This window comes from Ranitomeya imitator, chromosome 5, assembly GCF_032444005.1.
Source record: "Ranitomeya imitator isolate aRanImi1 chromosome 5, aRanImi1.pri, whole genome shotgun sequence".
Lineage (NCBI taxonomy): Eukaryota > Metazoa > Chordata > Amphibia > Anura > Dendrobatidae > Ranitomeya > Ranitomeya imitator.
The window spans coordinates 174,779,512-174,797,311 of NC_091286.1; the positions used below are offsets into that span (position 1 = coordinate 174,779,512).

At 43.1% G+C, this 17,800-nt stretch overlaps 1 protein-coding gene across 2 annotated transcripts in view; it reads right to left on the reverse strand.

The window, feature by feature from the left end:
* Positions 1 to 17,800, reverse strand: part of GNPAT (glyceronephosphate O-acyltransferase) — a 433,316-nt gene that overhangs the window by 150,188 nt on the left and 265,328 nt on the right. For both annotated transcript variants that reach the window (XM_069769345.1, XM_069769344.1), the window contains one exon: positions 14,174 to 14,253. In XM_069769345.1, coding sequence (XP_069625446.1) covers positions 14,174 to 14,253 — 80 coding nt within the window. The remainder of the gene's footprint in view (positions 1 to 14,173; positions 14,254 to 17,800) is intronic.

The following is a 17,800-nucleotide window of genomic DNA, read 5'->3' on the forward strand; positions in this document are numbered from 1 at the left end:
TTACTCACAAAAAATAATAGGCCCATATCTTTATTAAATTTAGATCTTAAAATCTTTTCGGCAATTATAGCAGATCGAATTAATAAATACCTCCCTAGCCTTATCCAAAAAGAGCAAGTAGGATTTATCCCAACAACGTAAGCACCAGAAAATATTCGCAAGAACCTTAATATAATCCATACTGCTAATAAATGTAAAACCCTTTTAATATTGCTAGCCTTAGATGTAGAAAAGGCTTTCGACTCTGTAAGGTGGCCATATACTGTATGTTTAATATACTACGTAAAATGGGGATACCACAACAATGAATTAACTCTCTCAAACTTCTTTATAATAATCCAGGGCCTATTTAAAATTACCCTTGAACTCTCCAGAGCCAATAACCATAAACAGGGGAACGAGGCAAGGATGCCCACTATCTCCTGCTTTATTCACTATGGTTATGGAACCCTTAGCCCAAAAAATAAGTTTACATCCAGACATTATGGGTCAAACGATTGGTAAACACGAATATAAGGTCAGCTCGTTTGCTGATGATCTTCTGCTAACATTAACAAACCCTTGTATATCCCTGCCAAATCTACTAAACACCCTTAAACATTTTGAGCAAATCTCAGGTCTAAAGGTTAACGTTGATAAATCAGAAATCATATTTTTGAATACCTCCCCTACAGTCCAAAACTCAATTTTAAATAATTTCGACATGCAAAACATTTCATCACCTATTTAGGAATTAACCTTACACCTACTAAAAATACTTTATTTAAATATAACAACACCATCTTAATACAAAAATTTATACAGACTTTATCAAAATGGTCATCCCCATCACTTTCTTTTCTAGGCAGAATTTACTCAATAAAGACGGTAACACTACCCCAATTTTCATATTTGTTCCGCTCTCTACCAATACCATTACCTTCATTGACACTCAAAACAATAAATTCGCAAATATTAAACTTTATTTCGAACAATAAAAAATCGCGCATTTCACAACAAACATTATTTAGACACAAACGACAAGGAGGAGTTTCTTTACCAAACTTTTCTCTATATTGTAAAGCGGCTCAGATCGCTCAATTGGCAGCAGTAACTGCTGAGCAACATGCACCTATCTGGTCGCAGATAGAAAGCTCCCACATAGTGCCGTACACCTTGGAAAGTCTAATGGCCACTGGGCCATTACCAAAAGATTTAAATATGCACTCTCCGTACACTTCTCACTCAATTCGTATCTGGAGAGCTAATAGATTTCAATATACGCTCCAATCCCAGCCCTCCCCACTTTCGGAATTGTTTTGACAACCCCATGTTCCCTCTGGGTGTGGCTTCTAAGAATCACACTTGGTGGAAACAGAACAACTTAACCAGGTTACGTCTATCTTCCCACTTTCAATTAATGACGAAACAAGAGTCCGTCACAAAATACCAAGTACCAGCATCTGAAAATTTTAGACTGTAACAAATTTTAATTTTTTACACACCTTAACCACCAATGCACCAAACCCAAAACCTAAAAGCTTCGAATTAAAATGTTTATATGATCCATTGGGAAATGACTTCATATCACAGTTATACATTTAATCAGCCAAGAGATAATTCAAAATTGAGGGTTATGGAACAATGGGAAGAAGACTTGAGAATCACTCTCACACCTCAAAGATGGTTTAAAGGGAACCTGTCACCCCCCCAAGGCATTTGAAACTAAAAGAGCCACCTTGTGCAGCAGTAATGCTGCATTCTGACGGGGCTTGCGCTCTTTTGTCATGCCTGGGGCAGGCGCAGTGAGCGCTGCCCGTCTGTCCTCATATGCAGTCTCGCTGACTGCGCCTGAGTGGCAGCCATGCTTGTGAATCCCAGTCCCTCAGTGTCTTATGATTTATTCACACTGCGGGGCTGGAATTCCTGGGCATATGCACTGCGTGTCTAAGCCACTCACCAAGGTCGCAGTTCGCATGCCCAGGAATCCCAGCCTCGCAGTGTGAATAAATCATAAGACACTGAGGGGCTGGGATTCACAAGCAGGGCGGCCGCACAGGCGCAGTCAGCGAGACTGCAGATAAGGACAGACGAGCAGCGCTCACTGCGCTGGCAGATTTCAAAACAGCGCTGAGGAGGCGGCGCCCGGCGCCAAGAAGACTTGAGTGACGGCTGTGAGGCATCTGCAGCAGGGGGGAAAAGCCCTGCCTCCAGGACTGAAGACAGGTATTTCGGACAAATTACAAAACGGATTATTTCTGCATTTACAGCACCAATAACTAAAAGAGCCACCTTGTCAGAATGCAGCATTACTGCTGCACAAGGTGGCTCTTTTACTTTCAAGCATCTGGGGGGGTGACAGGTTCCCTTTAAATGTTATGGAAATATACTAAGGAGAAGTAATCAAATCTCGTTAACTGAGATATCTCTTAAATTATTTCATAGAATACACTATGTTCCCAGCTTTTTACATAATATTTACCATACAATCCCTAACAATTGCTTCAGAGGATGCACTGATGTGGAAGATATACTTCATATATGGTGGACATGTCCAATAGTGAAGTCCCTATGAAAGATGTAATAAAACTAACACAGCTTTAAATAAGGAACTGCTTCTGACTCCGACAGTGTTACTTTTAGGAGACAGACCAGTTAATGTTAGCAATAAATCTTGTTGTCTTATTGATTTTTTTACTATGGCTACCAGAAATCATATAGCTGGACAATGGAAAACTAATACGTTGTCAATAACTCAAGTGAGGAGACGGAGTAACTTAATAAAGTTATATGAGAAAATCAAGGCTACTAAGTCTGATACTATTGATAATTTCCAGAGCATATGGGATCCTTGGATACCCTAGACCTGGTCTTCACCCGTCTCTGCTCTATATCAAACTTCACCACCTCCCCTCTCCCTCAATCCGACCACCATCTGCTCACTTTCTCATCCATGTCCTCCTCACCGGTCACCCATGTCCAGCAACATGTGCACCCCCGCAGAAACCTTGCACACCTAGACACCCACACGCTCTCTGACTTTATCCTACCACTGACATCCATATCCTCACTCCACGACATAGACACTGTCACTGCTTTCTACAATGCTACCCTTGCAACAGCTATTGACATGGTCACCCCTCTTGTTCATGGCAGAGTGTGACGTTATCAATAGACAATCCTGGCACAATAACACCACTAAAAAGCTCCGGCAACTGTCCAGGGTTGCAGAGCAGCATTGGAAGAAACCACATTGGCAAGATGACTTCACTTCAAACAGGCAACACTTGCTTTTAAATCCTGCTTTCACCTCTGCTAAACAGGCCTACTTCACAACCCTCGTATAATCCCTATCCTACAACCCCAAACAGTTATTCAAAACCTTTAACTCCCTACTCCACCTCCCACTGCCCCCTCCAACCTCCCTCATCTCTGCTGAGGACTTTGCCACACAATTTAAAAATATGATGGACCAAACAAGGCAAGTCTTCATTGTTCAACCATCACAACCTCTTTGTATACCAGACCAATTCCCAAACCCCATAACCTCCCTCTCCAAGATCACTGAAGGGGGGCTTAGTTGTCTCCTCTCCAAATCGCACCCCACCACCTGTGCGCTTGACCCCATCCCATCCCACCTCCTTCCCTTCCTCACCACCACACTTATCCAATCTCTAACCCACCTCTTCAACCTATCACTTACTTCTGGTACCGTCCCTTCTGCTTTCAAACATGCCACAATCAAGCCTATCCTTAAAAAGCCAACCCACGAGCCAACAGCTATGTTCAGCTATCGCCCAATATCGCTGCTCCCATTCGCTTCCAAACTCCTGGAGCAGCACGTGCACACTGAACTTTCCTTCCACCTCTCATTTAACTTGCTCTTTGACAATCTACAATCTGGTTTCCGCCCCCATCACTCAACTGAGACAGCCCTGACCAAAATCACTAATGACCAACTTACAGCCAAAACTAACGGACAATACTCTGTACTCCTCCTTCTGACATAGTTGACCACTGCCTCCTACTACAGATCCTCTCCACCTTTGGCATCAAAGACCTCGCCCTATCCTGGATCTCCTCATACCTTTCCAACTGCACATTCAGCGTCTCCCACACTACCTCCTCATCCCACCCTCTCTCTGTTGGAGTCCCCCAAGGCTCTGTTCTAGAACCCCTACTCTTCTCAATCTACACACTTGGCCTGGGACAACTCAAAGTCCGATGGACTCCAGTACCACCTTTATGCAGATGACACTCAGATCTACCTTTCTGGCCCAGACGTCACCTCTCTGCTGTCCAGAATCCCAGAGTGTCTATCAGCCATATCCTCCTTCTCTTCATCTTTCCTCTATCTCATAGATCTTCCTTACCTGACCTATCTATCGCAATTAACGACATCACGCTTTTCCCCGTACCGGAAGTCTGCTGCATCGAAGTAACCCTTGACTCTGCCCTGTCCTTCAAACCGCACATCCAAGCTCTTTCCACCTCTTGTCGCCTCCAGCTCAAAAATATCTCCAGAATCCGTTCTTTCCTCAACCGTCAATCTACTAAAATGCTTGTGTATGCCCTCATCTCCCGCCTTGACTACTGCAACATCCTTTTCTGTGGCCTACCTGCTAGCACCCCTGCACCTCTCCAGTCCATCCTTAACTCTGCTGCCTGACTAGTTAATCTCTCTCCTCGCTACTCCTCCGCTTCCCCTCTCTTCAAATCTCTTCACTGGCTCCCATTCCTTCAGCGTATCCAGTTCAAATTACTAATACCGACCTACAAAGCCATCCATAATCTGTCTCCTCCATATATCTCTGAACTAATCTCCCCTCACGTAATCTCCGGTCCTCCCAAGACCTCCTCCTTTCCTCCACACTTATCCGCTCCTCACCCAACCCTGTTATGATACGGTGGTTTAGGAGCAACATGGAACGAACTCTGAAGGAAGTGGTAACTGTACTGACCGCAGTCCCTAAGCTCAACACAACACTAGAAGTAGCCATGGGATGCTCCTAACTCTCCCTAGGCACCTCGTCACAGCCTAAGAGCTAACTACCCCTAAAGATAGAAGCAGGAAAACTATCTTGCCTCAGAAAAAATCCCCAAAGGATAGATTAGCCCCCCACAAATAATGACTGTGAGTGGAGAGGGAAAAGACATACACAGAATGAAACCAGGATGAGCACAGGATGCCAGTCTAGCTAAATAGATAGGACAGGATGGAATACTGTGCGGTCAGTATAAAACACTACAAAAATCCACGCAGAGTTTACAAAAAATCTCCACACCTGACTAAAGGTGTGGAGGGTAAATCTGCTTCCCAGAGCTTCCAGCAAGACAGAATTCATTCATACTGATAAGCTGGACAAACATAGAAAGCACAGAACGGATAAGTCCACAATCTATGGACAGAAAAGAGCAAGCAAAAACTTACCTTTGCTGAACTGGTCAGGATAACAGGGAAATCCAAAGAGATGTGAATCCAACCAGGAACCATTTACAAGTGGCACTGGCTGAAGGAAAGAGCCAGGCAAAAATAGCCGAGCAGAAAAGACGATCAGTGGAAGCAGCTGATGACAGCTAAATCCAAGGAGCAGCCATACCACTAGAAACCACAAGAGGGAGCCTAAGAGCAGAACTCACAAAAGTGCCACTTACAACCACCGGAGGGAGCCCAAGAGCGGAATTCACAACAGTACGCCCCCCTTGAGGAGGGGTCACCGAACCCTCACCAGAGCCCCCAGGCCGATCAGGACGAGCCAAGTGAAAAGCACGAACCAAATCGGTGGCATGGACATCGGAGGCAACAACCCAAGAATTATCCTCCTGGCCATAACCCTTCCACTTGACAAAATACTGAAGCCTCCGCCTCGAAAAACGAGAATCCAAAATCTTCTCAACCTCATATTCCAACTCTCCCTCAACCAACACCGGGGCAGGAGGGTCAACCGAGGGAACAACGGGCACCACATATCTCCGCAACAAAGATCTATGGAAAACATTATGAATGGCAAAAGAGGCTGGAAGAGCCAAACGAAAAGACACCGGATTAATAATTTCAGAAATTTTATAAGGACCAATAAACCGAGGCTTAAACTTAGGGGAAGAAACCTTCATAGGAACATGACGAGAAGACAACCAAACCAAATCCCCCACACAAAGCCGGGGACCAACACGCCTACGGCGGTTAGCAAAACGTTGAGCCCTTTCCTGAGACAACGTCAAATTGTCCACCACATGAGTCCAAATCTGCTGCAGCCTGTCCACCACAGAATTAACACCAGGACAATCAGAAGGCTCAACCTGCCCAGAAGAAAAACGAGGATGAAAACCAAAATTACAAAAGAAAGGTGAAACCAAAGTAGCCGAACTAGCCCGATTATTAAGGGCAAACTCGGCCAACGGCAAGAAAGACACCCAATCATCCTGATCCGCAGACACAAAGCATCTCAAATAGGTCTCCAAGGTCTGATTAGTTCGCTCAGTTTGGCCATTAGTCTGAGGATGAAACGCCGAAGAAAAAGACAAATCAATGCCCATCCTAGCACAAAAGGCCCGCCAAAATCTAGAGACAAACTGAGAACCTCTGTCAGACACAATATTCTCCGGAATGCCATGCAAACGAACCACACGCTGAAAAAACAATGGAACCAGATCTGAGGAGGAAGGCAACTTAGGCAAAGGTACCAGATGGACCATTTTAGAGAACCGGTCACAAACAACCCAGATAACAGACATCTTCTGGGAAACAGGAAGATCCGAAATAAAATCCATGGAAATATGCGTCCAGGGCCTCTCAGGGACTGGCAAAGGCAAAAGCAACCCACTAGCGCGGGAACAGCAAGGCTTGGCTCGGGCGCAAGTCCCACAGGACTACACAAAAGCACGGACATCGCGAGACAAGGAAGGCCACCAAAAGGACCTAGCAACCAAATCTCTGGTACCAAAAATCCCAGGATGACCAGCCAACACTGAACAATGAACCTCAGAAATCACCTTACTTGTCCATCCATCAGGAACAAACAGCTTCCCCACAGGACAGCGGTCAGGCCTATCAGCCTGAAATTCCTGAAGCACCCGCCGCAAATCAGGGGAGATGGCAAAAAGAATCACCCCTTCCTTAAGAATACGAACCGGCTCAAGGACTCCAGGAGAATCAGGCGAAAAACTCCTAGAGAGGGCATCAGCCTTAACATTCTTAGATCCCGGAAGATACGAGACCACAAAATCTAAACGGGAGAAAAACAGGGACCATCGAGCCTGTCTAGGATTCAGCCGCTTGGCCGACTCGAGGTAAATCAGATTCTTATGATCGGTCAGGACCACAACGCGGTGCTTAGCTCCCTCAAGCCAATGTCGCCACTCCTCAAACACCCACTTCATAGCCAACAACTCCCGATTGCCGACATCATAATTGCGTTCCGCAGGCGAAAACTTTCCAGAAAAAAAAGCACACGGTTTCATCAAAGAACCATCAGACTCCCTCTGAGACAAAACGGCCCCTGCCCCAATCTCAGAAGCGTCGACCTCAACCTGAAAAGGAAGAGAAACATCTGGCTGACGCAACACAGGGGCAGAAGTACATCGGCGTTTAAGCTCCTGAAAGGCCTCAACAGCCTCAGAGGACCAATTCGTCACATCAGCGCCTTTCTTCGTCAGATCAGTAAGGGGCTTAACCACACTGGAAAAGTTGGCAATGAAACGGCGATAGAAATTAGCAAAGCCCAAAAATTTTTGAAGGCCCTTCACAGATGTGGGTTGAATCCAGTCATGAATAGCTTGGACCTTAACAGGATCCATTTCTATAGACTAGGGAGAAAAAATAAAACCCAAAAAAGAGACCTTCTGAACTCCGAATAGGCACTTAGACCCCTTCACAAACAAAGCATTATAACAAAGGATCTGGAACACCATCCTGACCTGCTTCACATGAGACTCCCAATCATCGGAAAAAATCAAAATATCATCCAAATATACGACCATGAATTTATCAAGATAATTGCGGAAAATATCATGCATGAAAGACTGGAACACAGATGGAGCATTAGAGAGCCCAAATGGCATCACAAGGTATTCAAAATGGCCTTCGGGCGTATTAAATGCAGTTTTCCATTCGTCACCCTGTTTAATACGAACAAGATTATATGCCCCTTGGAGGTCAATCTTAGTAAACCAACTAGCCCCCTTAACCCTCCGTCACATACAATATTCGGACTAACGAGTTCACATACAATGTGCCTGTCAGGCGCCTGCTGGAAAAATACCTATAATATCTAATGTTTGCAATTTCAGTGCTCTAAAAGTGATCAGTGACCTTCATAGGGATGTAATAAAAGAGACTACACATAATCAGTTGCAAAAAAAAACATTTACTTAACATAAAACTAATAACTATGAAATACAAACTTTTCAAAACTCCCGCCAAATAGTCCCCAGTTCGACTCTCTCAAAAAAATGTACAAAGAAAATTTTTGAACACAAACTTAATTTTAAGGTACCTTAAGTACTATTAAAAACATATTCAATCAGAAGTAGATGCTGAGGTTTCCCCAGAAAAGTCACACTTGCAGAGCAAATAGCAAGAATTACACACCATTTTTGCATGTGTCAGGCAAATTGCTTTATGACATTTGAGACATTCATAATTTGAAAGCCTTCTGGTTCCGCTTTCCGTTTGGCAGGTGGTGCATCTCCTTCTTTTGTGAGGTGGTGCAGATGGTGACTTTTCACCATCATCTTCTGGGCGGAACCTTTTGAGCTGAACTTGAAGGCGAGAGGGGATACCGATTGTTTTCACGCTTCTCCTGCGTAGCTCTCCAAGTACTAGTTCATGGGCCAATGGTTCAAGCCTGTTTTCAAGATAAATTACTTGTGAATTTATACCACCCAAATTCAACATAGCAAAAAATATGACCATTGGCCAGCGTTTGATGTTTCTGCTGACGTTGAAAGTGGAGCACATCTGATCTGCTGTATCCACACCCCCTTTGGTGGCATTGTAAAATGTAATTATCTCCGGGTTTTTTTCTGCCCCAGTCCCAGGATCGATGGCAGCATCATCATGAAGTGTTGATAGAAGAAGTACGATTTTTTTGGCATGTGGTACATAGGAAACTAAAGCCTTTCCATTATGGAATGCAAACATACTGCTGTACTGTTGTCTCTCTTTCACACTTACAAACTGTGGCGGCAATTCCCTTTTGTTTTTTCTTACAGTTCCCACATATGACAGCTTCTGAATTTTCAGATAATCAATCAGATCACAACTTGTAAACCAATTGTCAGCTGTAATATTGCGACCCGATCCAAATAAGGGTTCAGCCAGTCTTTTTACAACATCAATGGGTTTGTTGCTCACACAGTAAGGACCTTCTGGTTGTTTTCCTGCATAAACTTCCAGGTTGTAAGTGTAGGTCTTACTGGCATCAACAAGGGCATACATTTTTATTCCATATTTGTTTGGCTTTGATGGAATATATTGACGAAAGGCACATCTACCACGAAAACCAGGGAGCATTTCGTCAATAGTGAGATTCTCTCCAGGGTAATAACTTTGTTTACAGTTTACAACAAATCTTTGAAATATATCACGAATTGGAGCAAGTCGGTCATGTGTTTTGCGTTCGGTTCGGGTAGTTCTGTCGTCAAACCGAAGGCAACGAATTAGAATCTTGAATCTGTTTATGGACATAACAAGGCTAAATTTTTCAACTCCATCCCCATCTTTACCCCAAAGTTCCTCCAAACTTTGTCTATTTGCCCTATAAACTCCTGCAAGGTACAGTAATCCAAAAAAAGCACGCAGTTCTATTTCATCTGTGGGCTTGATGGTTCTGTTGCAGATGTACTTGTCCTTTATAATGTCTATATATTGGTTGGTATATGTGACAATAGAGTCCAGAATGTCATCTGTAAATATACTGTTCCAGCATTCAACTGCAATGTTTGCATTACGTGCAGTTCCTATTACTGCAGGAAGGTGAGTAATAATGTTTAAAGGTTCCCTACGTTTTTTCTGGAATGGCTTCTTGTTCCATTTAGTATTTTTATCTTTTCCAATATAATATGATCCAACTTCTTCATCCTCACCACTGTCACCATCTTGCTCTGTTTCAGAATCCAGGACACATTCTTCCACCTCATCATGAGAATCAATCTCACTTTCCTCTCCTAAATCCTCATTCAGTGTGAGGTCTCTATCATCTAACAGCATGTTTGTTACTTCCTCAACATCAAGTTGTTTGGATAAATTGTACATTTTCCTCTCCATTTCAGCAGTTAATCTGAAGCAAGAGAAGGAATATGTTAGGGAACTACTGTATATGCCTGAGCAGCACACTTTCTTTTATAAAATCTCCCTTATTTCTATGAAATATCCTCACATTTTGTGCTATACATTCATAAAACAAGCTAAATAAACTATTGTGATGAATAAAAACATAAAATACCAACCTTACTGAATGTGATGTATTCACATACAATGAGCCTGAGAGATCTGTGCAGCTATATCCTCTCCCCTGAAGCTCTGAAATCCAACTGTGATATCAGGTTTCACAGACCTTCAAGAGACAGGAGACTACCTGGAGGGAGGGGGTTTCCTCACAATCTGGTGAGGAAGGAGAAATGAAAGTAAAAGAGAAGCGCCTGTCAGATCAGTTGTATGTGACGGAGGGTTAATCTGAGCAAACAAATCAGTAAGCAAAGGCAAGTGGTATTGGAATTTGACCGTGATATTATTAAGAAGACGATAATCAATACAGGGTCTCAAGGAGCCATCCTTCTTAGCAACAAAAAATAAACCCGCTCCCAATGGTGACGAAGAGGGCCGAATATGCCCCTTCTCCAAAGACTCCTTAACATAACTCCGCATGGCGGCATGCTCTGGCACAGACAGATTGAAAAGTCGGCCCTTAGGGAACTTGCAACCAGGAATCAAGTTAATAGCACAATCACAGTCCCTGTGCGGTGGAAGGAAACTGGACTTGGGCTCATCAAATACATCCTGGAAATCCGACAAAAACTCAGGGACCTCAGAAGAGGCGGAAGAGGAAATTGACATCAAAGGAACGTCACTATGTACCCCTTGACAACCCCAACTAGTCACCGACATAGTTTTCCAATCCAGCATCGGATTATGTTCCTGTAACCATGGAAAACCCAGTACAACAACATCATGCAGGTTATGCAACACCAGAAAACGGCAATCTTCCTGATGTGCTGGAGCCATGTACATAGTCATCTGCGTCCAGTATTGAGGTTTATCCTTGGCCATGGGTGTAGCATCAATACCCCTCGAAGGAATAGGGCTCTGCAAAGGCTGCAAGGAAAAACCACAGCACCTGGCGAATTCTAAGTCCATTAAAGGGACTCTGTCACCTGAATTTGGCGGGACTGGTTTTGGGTCATATGGGCGGAGTTTTCGGGTGTTTGATTCACCCTTTCCTTACCCGCTGGCTGCATGCTGGCTGCAATATTGGATTGAAGTTCATTTTTCTGTCCTCCATAGTACACACCTGCACAAAGCAATCTTGCCTTGTGCAGGCGTGTACTATGGAGGACAGAGAATGAACTTCAATCCAATATTGCAGCCAGCAAATAAATAATAATAATAATCCACGCACAGAATGATGACGACCTTTCTAGAACAATTACTATAGCAATATAACACACAGCTTTATCTTTATTTATTAATAACTTTAATTTCCGGTTCATATAACTTGGTATCTTACGTCAACTTATCTCGCATCACTAACACTCAATGTTTATGGTACTCTCCCTTTTTTTTGTTTTGGTTTACGTTTTCCCCTTCTATTAATCTGAACATAAATAAGCTAAAATCGATATGCCGTATATACTCGAGTATAAGCCGAGGAATTCAGCCCATTTTTTTAGGCTGAAATTGCCCCTCTCGGCTTATACTCAAGTCATTCCCAGGGGTCGGCAGGGGAGGGGGAGCGGCAGCTGTCTAATAATACTCTCCTGCTCCCGGCACGGTCCCTGGACGTCCCTCGTTCTCCGGGCGCTGACAGCTTCTTCCTGTATTGAGCGGCCACATGGTACCGCTCATTACTTTAATGAATATGGACCCCACTCCACTCCCATAGGGGTGGAGCCATATATTCATTATTGTAATGAGCGGTACAATGTGACCGCTCAATACAGGAAGAAGCTGCCGGCGCCCGGAGAACAGGGACGTCCAAGGACCGCGCCGGGAGCAGGTGAGTATGGCGGGGGCAGTGCGCTATATTCACCTGTTCCTCGTTCCACCATTGGCACCGCTGTGTCTTCTGCGTCCTCTGCAGTGACGCTCAGGTCAGATGACGCGATTAGTGTGCGCCGCCCTCTGCCTGAACGTCAGTGCAGAGGACAAGGAAGACAGCGGCGCTCGACGGTGGAACGGAGGACAGGTGAATATAGCAAGTGCCTGGGCCTGCGCGACGAGAGTTGAGTATGCGATTTTTTCTTTTTTTAAATCGCAACAACAGCATATGGGGCAAATATCTCTATGGAGCATCTTATGCGGCCATGTGCAGCGTTATATGGGGGCAAATATCTCTATGGAGCATCTTATGGGGCCATGTGCAGCGTTATATGGGGGCAAATATCTCTATGGAGCATCTTATGGGGCCATGTGCAGCATTATATGGGGCAAATATCTCTATGGAGCATCTTATGGGGCCATAATCAGCATTTGCGCAGCATTATACGGGGCAAATGTGTCTATAGAGCATCTTATGGGGCCATAATCAGCATTAGTGCAGCATTATATGGGGCAAATGTCTGTATGGAGCATCTTATGGGCCATAATCAGCATTTGTGCTGCACTGTATGGGGCAAATGTGTCTATGGAGCATCTTATAGGGTCATATTTAACATTTGTGCAGCATTATATGGGGCATATTTTAATATGGAGCATCTTATGGGGCCCATCATAAACTGTATGGAGCATTATATGGGGCGTATTTTGTATGGAGCATTATATGGGGCCCATCATGAACTGTATGGAGCATTATATGGAGCTCCTCATTCAATATGGATATTCAAAAACACTTAATCTACTGATGTCTCAATTAATTTTACTTTTATTGGTACCTATTTTTATTTTTGACATTTACCCGTAGCTGCTGCATTTCCCACGCTAGGCTCGAGTCATTAAGTTTTCCCAGTTTTTTGTGGCAAAATTAGGGGTCTCGACTTATACTCGGGTCGGCTTATACTCGAGTATATACGGTAGATAAGATATACACAACTACGATAATATTGTCAAGGATACTATCTTTTCTATGCCTATTAACCAGATATATATTTCCCCCTGTGAGGGGATCCTTGAATTTTGTGATCTATGATCCCTATGTTTATTGATGTTTTCTACAATAAAAACTGTTGAAACTAAAATTATAAACTGTTCTTGTCTTTGTCAATGGGCAAACTTACAAAATCAGCGAGGGATCAAATAATTATTTCCTTCACTGTATGTGGTCAAAAAGTTCCACTGGGGCACATGGCAGGGCTAGGAAACGAAAGATCATTATTTGCCTGGGATAGATTATGAATGTCATGTCGCATTTGTTGAGCCCCTGAGCCACAGGTGATTTTAAGTAGTTAGCTCATCCATTCCTGCCCCATAAATTGTAGGTGTATTTTTCCAAGAGAGGTGACATATCAGGACAGGCACCCAACTTTTGAAGGACGCCTTGACATGGCAGTTGAGCTCACATATATTGGCCAATCTATGTGCTAAGTACCTTCTTTTTACTGTATTTTTCATGGCAATTTTTCAAATGAATATTTCATATACACATTATATAGCGCTTTTTTCCCCCATTTTTTTCCCATTTTCAATGGCAGTAATGCAGTTTCAATGTTCTAGAATAATGATTTTTGGTAAATCATGGTGCTACCTTAATCGTTTTTCAAGTTATATGCTTTTTTAGATTGACACCTGTTTACACTAGTTTGGATGTGCTGGTCTTTTCTCAATTTGTGCTATACACATCAATGGTCGTTAAGGGGTTACCCATTAAAATTAAAAGTTGCAAAATAATTGTGCACACAGAGTACAGATGATTACATCATTCATTGAATGATAATGGCAAGCATATCAAAGCTTGTTAAATTAGTGACTGAGCAGGATGGGGCTCATATTTAACGGTTAGAAAAACGTTTTGACCTTCAGTGAACAATTATTTTTTCTTACCTTCAATTCAAACCCAGGAAAGAAAATGAACTCTTTGGAAAACAGTTCTCTCAAGAAGCAAAATGTCCTGGAAACATCATCTTTAAAGAAGAAATAAAAAATAAGGCATTCAATAAGGTATTCAGAAAAAATGGCTTACGTTCTTGCTTACATCTGTGTTTTTATCTAAGTTTTCTGTCCTATTTTGTGTTCTATTGTATTAATGGGAATTCTGTCAGCAGGTTTTTGTTATGTAATCTGAAAGCAGCATGATGTAAGGACCCAGATTCCAGAGATGTATCACTTACGGGCTGTGTGATGTTTCAATAAGATTAGCGTTCTGTCAGCAGAAGATTATCACTAATGAACTACGTGTCTCATCCCTGTCAACTTTGTATAACCCCCTCCTCACCACTGATTGGCAGCTTTCTGTGTAAACTGTACCCTGCCAGAAATTTGCTACTCAGAGATGAGCATGAGCATATGAGCAGATACACCTCAGTCAGTATTCTAAGCACCGATAGATCTGCAGCAAAGAAAACAGTTATTCTATCAAAATGACACCATGCAGCCAGCAAGTGACGCATCACTGGAAATAGAGTCTAAGCCCCTACATCATGCTGCTTTCAGATTATATAGTAAAAACCTGCTGATAGAAAAATACCATTTACATTAACTGGAATGTGAAAGGAAATCTAATTACTAACTTTTGCCACATACAGTGGTGTGTAAAGGTTTGGGCACCCCTGGTCAAAATTACTGTTATTGTAAACAGTTAACCAAGATGAAGGCAAAATGATCTCTAAAAGGCCTAATGTTGAAGATGACACTTTTTCTTTGTATTTTAGGAAAAAAAATATTTTCATTTTTTAGATTTTAAAAACGACAAATGGGAAAACCCTGCATGGTTAGTACCTAGTAGCACCCCCTTTTTAAAGTATCACAGCTTCTAAAAGCTTTCTGCAGCCAGCCAAGAGTCTTTTAATCTTTGTTTGATGGATCTTCATCCGTTTTTCTAATTCTGTGAGATTCCTGAGTCGTCTTGCATGCATTGCTATTTTGAGTTCTAGCCACAGACTTTCAATGATGTTCAGATCAGGACACTGTGAAGGCCATTGTAAAACCTTCAGCCTGCACTTTTGAGGTAGTCTATTGATTTTGATGTGTGTTTAGATCATCATCCACTTGTAGAAGCCATCCTCTTTTCAACATCATCTTTTTTACAGATGGTGTTTGCATCAATAATTTGTTGAAATTTAATTGAATCCATTCTTCCCTCTACCCATGAAATGTTCTCTGCTATGTTGGCTGCAACACAACCCCAAAGCATGATTGATCCATCCCCATGCTTAAAGGGAATCTGTCACTCCAAAAATCGTATATGAGCTAAAGCCACTGGCATCAGGGGCTTATCTACAGCATTTTGTAATGCTGTAGATAAGCCCCTGATGTAACCTGAAAGGTAAGAAAAACAGGTTATACTATACTCACCCAGGGGCGGTCCCGCTGCGGTCCGGGTCCTATGGGCGTCGCGGTCCGTGTCCGGCGCCTCCTAGCTTCATACAATAACGTCCTCTTCTTGTCTTCCTGCCGTGGCTCCGGCGCAGGCGTACTTTGTCTGCCCTGTTGAGGGCAGAGCAAAGTACTGCAGGCGCTGGAAAAGGTCAGAGAGGCCCGGCGCCTGCGCACTGCAGTACTTTGCTCTGCCCTCAACAGGGCAGGCAAAGTACGCCTGCACCGGAGCAGCATCAGGAAGACAAGAGGAGGACGTCATCGTAAGAAGCTAGGAGGCGCCGGACACGGACCGCAGCGGGACCACCCCTGGGTGAGTATAATATAACCTTTATTTCTCATCTTTCAGGTTACATCGGAAGCTTATCTACAGCATTACTGAATGCTGTAGATAAGTCCCTGATGCCGGTGGCCTTAGCTTATATACGATTTTTGGGGTGACAGATTCCCTTTAATGGATGGCGAGTTTCCTGAAATTCTGTGCCCTTTTTTCTCCACACATACGTTAGATTATTGTGGCCAAAGAGTTCTAATTTAACTGATCCACAGTACTTGTTTCCAAAATGCATCAGGCTTGTTTAGATGTTCTTTTGCATACTTGTGATGCTGAATTTTATGGTGAGGACACAGGAAAAGTTTTCTCCTGATGACTCTCCCAGGAAGGCCATATTTGTGCAGGTGTCTCTGAACAGTAGAACAATGTAGCACAACTCCAGAGACTGCTAAATCTTTCTGAAGGTCTGTTGCAGTCAAGCAGGGTTCTGATTTGCCTCTCTAGCAATCCTACAAGCAGCTCTCAGTGAAAATTTGCTTGGTCTTCTAAACCTTCTCTTCAACTCCACTGTTCCTGTTAAGTGCCATTTCTTAATTATATTTCTAACTGAGGAAAGGGCAACTTGAAAACGCTTTGCTATCTTCTTATAGCCTTTTCCTGCTTTATATACCTCCACCATTTTAATTTTCAGTGTTAGGCGGCTGCTTAGAAGAACCGATGGTGGTTTGTTGGCACCAGGTTAGAGGAAGCTGGGTTTTTATAAAGTCGGGAAATTTGCATCATCTGACCTATCCTAACAATGATAGTGAACAAGCAATAACTTTAACGGGTTAATGAACGTCTGAAACCTTCGTCAAAGTTATCTGAGCAGACAAATCTCCAAAGGTGCCAAAACTTTTGCATTGGCCAATTTTCCTTTTTGTAAAAAAAAAAAATGAAAATATATATTTTTTGCCCAAAAGACAAAGGAAATGTGTCATCTTTAACTTTGTCCCTTTTAGAGATCATTTCATCTTCAACTTGCTTAAGTGTTCACAATAACAGTAATTTTGACCAGGGGTGCCCAAACTTTGACATGCCACTGTATATGGATTGAATACATAAAAAATGTTAATAGTCTGGATATCTACCAAGAGTTTCCTTTTAATTAATTACTACGAACCCGTGTACATCCGCTGCTGATAGTGTATCAACAAAAAATTCAATAAATGGCATAAACGGTAAAAGTACGGTTTATTCTAGGCACGATTCAAAATGCTCTCATTCATCAGGAAGATTTACTTAGATCTTTTAACTCCTTCATGACCTTGGATGTATCACCATGATGTACCTTGGATGTATGGGTACGTCATGGTGATTTTGCGCACAAAGAAACTGCTCACACGATCACTGCACGGTATTTAGCTCATATGACAGCTCATATTCACTGCAAGGAGCAGTATTGATCACAGCATTTAGAAGGTAGGCAGGTGGAGGGGTCTCACTCTGCCCTCCATTAGGCACCCCCACAACGTCATCAAAGTGGCCCGATTATTGCCATGGTGACCCTATGTCGTCATGACAACAATTAAGTCACCAGAGCTAACAAGCTTGTTACATCATGCTCAGAGCATGCATCAAGCTTGTATGTCAGTGCAGCACTGACAGTTTATAAAAGCAAAGCAATGCTGTGCATTGCTATGCTTTATAATCTACCAATACTTCCGGGACATAGTGCGCCGGCGCAAGCGCACTGATGGTTTTCGGCTTTGCCCGCAGTTGGGCAAAGCATACTGCGCGTGCGCAGGGCACGATTGCTTTGCGCACGCGTTAACTAGGGAGGAAAGTGAATCAACAGCAAGTCAATTTCGCGACCAGCGTGC